Source organism: Nannospalax galili, unplaced genomic scaffold (genome assembly GCF_000622305.1).
Source record: "Nannospalax galili isolate Female #2095 unplaced genomic scaffold, S.galili_v1.0 scaffold1436, whole genome shotgun sequence".
NCBI classification, from domain to species: domain Eukaryota; kingdom Metazoa; phylum Chordata; class Mammalia; order Rodentia; family Spalacidae; genus Nannospalax; species Nannospalax galili.
Window position 1 is genome coordinate 594,562 of NW_008338997.1, and position 5,389 is coordinate 599,950.

A 5,389-nucleotide genomic window follows, 5' to 3' on the forward strand; every position below is an offset into this window, starting at 1 on the left:
CTAATTAAAATTGATATCAGACAGATGATAAAGCCAGAAGAAATTACAGAACACATGCACTTGATTGAAATGTATGTAATATATTTGATTTTGTGATGTCATGGAAATTCTTTCTCTGTGTTTTAGACCTGAAGAAATAGGTTAAAATATTGTTGTAAGAGCTGGGTGTGGTGGCCCACGTCTTTAATCCCAGCACTCAGAGGCAGAGGCAGGCAGATCTCTATGAGTTCAAGGCCAGCCTGGTCTACATAGTGAGTCCCAGGCCTGCTGGGGCTATAGAGACCCGGTCTCAAAAAGAAAAAAAAAAAAATCAAGGTGATGTAAGCATACCAGATATTGGGGTCAAGCTTTCTCTCTCGAACTGTCTTCTGTCCCCTGAGCCTTTCTCCAATCTTGCATCTCCCCTGCAGAACAACAGTGGTAGGGCCCCAGCTTTCTTTCCTTTTGGTGCCCAGTTCCACAAATGACACCAGGGCAAAGCCCTCCTGCTCATCTCTTCCATCCAGTCTCCTGCTCTCCATAGGGCACACTCACCACACTTTCCCCCACTCACTTGGATGTTTCCTTCTCTTTTCCCTAAACCTCCCACCCTGCGAAGCGTCTTTGCCTTCGTCTGTCACAGCAGCAGGCTGCGACCTTGGCCAAGTGACTTTACCTCCATGTGCTTCAGTTTCCCACTTGTAGCCTGGGATCCTATCACCACCTTTCTCATAGAGTTGGCCTCATTTCTAGTTTCCCAGCATCTACCCTAACTCTGAAAGCTCCAATGGAACAGTTTGATTTTTTAAATTATTGTATTTTTTAAAGCTGGGTGTGAGGTGGTGGCGCATACCTTTAATCTCAGCACTGGGGAAGCAGAGGCAGGCGGATGTCTGTGAATTTGAGGCCAGTCTTGTCTCCATGGAGAATCCAGGCCAGCTGTGGCTATAGGGAGACCCTGCCTCAAAAGGACAAAAAAAAATTATTTTGGGGCTGGAGAGATGGCTCAGGGGTTAAGAGCACTGACTGCTCTTGTAGAGGACCCGGGTTTGATTTCCAGCACCCACATGGAGGCTACAAATCATCCTTAACTGCAGTTCCAGGGGAATCCAAATTCCTCTTCTGACCTCTGCAGCATTGCATGACATGAGTGCACTCTCATACATGCAGGCAATAGACTTGTACACATTGAAAAAAAAAAAAAAAAGATAAAAGACAAAAAATTATTTTTGCATGTATGTAAGTACACCTGTTGTTGTGTAATGCCTGTGGAAGCCAGAAGAGGGTGTCAGATCTCCTAGAACTGGAGTTATGGATAGTTGTTATCTGCCATGTGGGTGCTAAGAATCAAACCCTCGTCTTCTGCAAGAGCAGCCAGTGCTCTTTAACTGCTGAGCCATCTCTCTAGTTCATATTTTATTTTTTTAATGTATGTGTCTTGCTTGCATGTATATAAGTGCACCTGTGTCCTATAATGCTCAAGGATGCCAGAAAAGGGCATCAGATCCCCTGGAATTGGAGTTAAGGACCATTGCTAGCTGCCATGTGGGTGCTGGTAACTAATTCTAGCTAGTACTCTTAAGCACTGAGCCATCTTTCCAGTCACCACCCCTACTTTTTTAAAGACAGGGTCTCCCTGTAGCCCCAGCTGTCCTGGAACTCACTATGTAGACGAGGCTGGCCTTGAACTCACAGAGATCCACCTGCCTCTGCCTCCTGAATGCTGAGATTAAAGGCATGGTCACCACACCTGGCAAGAGTTTGACTTTTTTTTTTTTGTTTTTTGAGACAGGGTCTCTCTGTAGCTCCAGCTGGCCTGGAACTCACTATGCAGAACATCCTGGGATTAAAGGCATGCACCACCATGCATGGCAAGAATTTGACTTTTTAGAATAATTTCTGTATTCCATATTTATTTATTTATTGGAGGGGGTGCATGCCACAGCTCAGTGGACAAAGGACAACCTACGGAAGTCAGTTCTCTTTCTACTATATGGGTCTCAGGGACAAAACTCAGGTCTTCAGGCTTGGAGGCAAGCACATTTACCTGCTCGAGACATCTTGCTTCCTTTTGATTCCTTACCTCCCACTTTTGAGATAGTCTCATGTAGCCCAGGCTGTTTTCCAACTGGCTATGTGGCCAAAGATGACTTTGACCTCTTGATTCTCCTGCTCTACCTCCCAAATGCTGGTATTACAGGTGTGTACTGTCACATCTAGGTGCTAGGGATGAACCCAGGGTTTCTTGCACACTAGGTAAACACTCTACTAACTAAGCCACATCACTAACTACTTCTGTTTTGTTTTGTTTTGGAGACAGGGTCTCCCTGTAGCCCCAACTGGCCTGGAACTCACTATGTAGACAAAGCTGGCCTAGATCTCATAGAGATCTCTCCAGCCGAGCTCTGTATTTTAACTTCCTCCTCACATCAACCTAACAAGTCAGCTGGAGATACAAAACTCCAATTGCCATGTTCCTCAACTGTAAGACTTTGCCAAGGCCTCTGACCTTCCACTGCACCAGCTAATTTGGAGCTCCCCCTGTATCTGACTTTCCCTGGGCTGAACCTTCTTTAAGATTTTATTTATGAGGCAGGACATATGGCTCAGCAGTTAAGAGCACTGGCTTCTCTCACACAGGACCTAGGTTAGGTTCCCATTACCCACATGGCAGCTAACAACTATCTGTAATTTCAGTTCTAAGGAATCTGATATGCTCTTCTGGCCTCTGTGGGCACTGCACACACATGGTGCAGTTATATGTGGGCAAAACACACATTCACATAAACATAAAATCTTTAAGATTTTATGTTTGTGTGTAGTGTGTGTGTGTGTGTGTGTGTGTGTGTGTGTGTCTTCATGTGAAGGTCAGTGGGTAACTGTGGTGCTGGTTCTCACCTTCTAGCATATGGGTTCTAGTATTAAACTTAGGTCGTCAGCATTTTAGCCTCTGGTGTACATTACATTGGTAAATTGTCATATGCTGTTTAAACAGACTGAGAGACTGGCTCTGGGATCCAGGTTACCCATCTGCCCATCTGAGACCCAAGCATGTTTGTCTCAAACTGTTTTCCCATGTCCTTGTCTGGGGATAGACTGCCCCCCAACTCTGATAGAGAATAGCAAAACAGCCCAAGAGTAAAAACATGTCTCCTTGCGAACAGCTAGAGGGCAAACCATTTCCAGCAGATTACTGTTGTAGGAAACAGAAGCAGGAAGCTCAGGCACGTAGAGAAAGCTCAATCAGAAACTCCAGCTAACTGTCAATTTCCCCAGGCTTTTTGCCAGATGTTTTAATTTTTAGATTTTATGTGTATGAGTGTTTTATCTGTATATATGTAAGGGTACCACAGGCATACAATACCCAAGGAGGTCATAAGAGGGCATCAGATTCCCTGAGACTGGAGTTAACAGACTGTTGTCAGCAGCTATGCAGGTCTTGGAAACCAAACCCAGATCCACTGCAATAGCAGCCAGTGCTCTTAACCACTAAGTCAGTACTCCAGCCTTAACTGCCAGATTTGTGTCCAATCTGATGACATTTTTCTCTACTGTTGCTATGTGTTCTTTTTACTTAGAAGTCTCACAGGGGAGACACTGCTCTGCCCTGGATTCTCTCTATGGTGAATTCCAACCAACTCTCTTAAGCCAGCTTCCTCAGTCAATCTCTGAAATCTCTGGCGGTTTTGGGTGCCCAATTTGATGTTTTCCTCTCTGCCTACCTATCACTTGCTATTTATGCTTTTATTTTAGTTTGCTATATACTTAATAAACTTTCTCATTCAAAAACAAAAATATGGCTATTAGGGAAGATCATTATTTGAACCAAACTATGCATCTGGCAGGCCCAGACACAAAGGTTGAAAATGGCTCAGCTGAGCAGAGTGGCTTATGTCTCTAATTCCAGCACTTGAGCAGCGAAGGCAGAAGGAGTGCGAGGAGTTTCAGGCTAGCCTGGGCTACAGGTTTCAGGCCAGCATATACTCCTGAGACACTACTTTAAAAAAAGGAGGGCGGGACACAGTGCATTAAGGTGGGTCAATGGGAAAGGTGCTTTTTGCTCCTAAGCCTGATGACCTGAGTTCATGGATTCCCAAGGACCCAGAGGATGGAAGGCTACGAAATAGCTATCACAATTTGTTCTCTGACCTGCATACCCATAATAAATGTAATAAAAAGAATAATAAACGCAAATTACGTGGTTTTTCCCATCCCTTTAAAGAAAAAAAGTAAAAGGCCTTCAAGTCTCAGGGTGTCTAGTCAAGAGTCCAGGCCAGGTGAGAGGACCTTTGGAAGCTCTGACCTGTGACATCCCTCTATGCAGACCTATCTGGAGCCCTTGTCAGGCCTCTGGGTGTGAAGCAGCCCCTCCAGGGTCAGGCCAGTTAGAAGTCCTGGAGATGGGGCCACTTTGGGAACTGGGCGCCTAGATCTCCAGCAGGCGGGACCCAGTGCCACAAAAGGGGACCAGAGACTAGACGCATGCTCGGATTGGGCAGTAGGCGGGCCAGAGCGCCGGAGGTCTCGGGAGTCTGAGACCCGCCTGCACCTCCAGTCCATGGGCGAGGCCTGACGCCGTAGGTGGGGCCCATAGGTACCTGGGGCGTGACTCGACGCACTGGGGGCATGGCTAGGGCCGCCGAGGGCAGAAGGTACAAATGTAGGGGCGGGGCTCGCGTCAGCCAGACCAAAACCCGCAGGCACCAGGGACAGGGCCCTGAGGTACCGAGGGCCGGGGGCACTGAGCCGGCGAGGGCGTGGTCCGCAGGTACTGGGAATCAAGCTTGTGCCAGCGAGGGCACAGCCTGCAGGAACTGGGAGGCGGGGAGAAACGGGACAAGGAGCTAGCGCCGGAGAGGGCGGGGCTAGCGCCAGGGGCGGAGCCCACAGGCGCGAGGGCGGGGGATGGGGGCGTCTCCTCTCCTGGCTCACCCCCCCTTTCCTTCCTCCCTTCCCTCTCCCCTTCTAACCGTGCCCGGCTGCCCCTCACCCGTGGCGGCCGCTGCGCTGGCCACGCTCCAGCGAGATGAGGTAGGCGGCGAGCTTGGCGTCGCTCCAGCCGCTGCGGCGCCTCAGGTCCACCCAGGGGCCGTGCGCCTCGCCCAGGTATACGCGCCGCACGTCGTACTTCTTCCGGGACTCGAGCCGCCTCCGGGCCCGGTCGGACTCGGTGAGTCGCGGCCGGCCTCGCGCCTTGCGGCCCGCCGCGCCTTCCTCGGCCGCCTCCGCCGCCGCCTCCCTGCCTGCGCTGGCCTCCGCCTCAGGCTCGGGTGCCCGCTCCGCCATCCCCCCCCCACCCCGGTTACCAGCCTCCCCCGTTGTTAGGAACCCCGGCCGGAAGTGGCGCGGCCAGTCCGCGGCGCCGGGGGGTTTCTCCAGGGCTCCTCCCCTCCCCCCGGCGCCCAGCAGG

At 50.1% G+C, this 5,389-nt stretch overlaps 1 protein-coding gene across 1 annotated transcript in view; it reads right to left on the reverse strand.

The window, feature by feature from the left end:
- The window catches only part of Znf653 (zinc finger protein 653), a 21,483-nt gene extending 16,207 nt beyond the window's left edge, over nt 1-5,276 (reverse strand). The window contains exon 1 of the mRNA XM_008833625.2: nt 4,970-5,276. Within this exon, the coding sequence (XP_008831847.1) occupies nt 4,970-5,265 (296 nt within the window). The 5' untranslated portion in view covers nt 5,266-5,276. The remainder of the gene's footprint in view (nt 1-4,969) is intronic.
- Nucleotides 5,277-5,389: the final 113 nt, after the last annotated feature.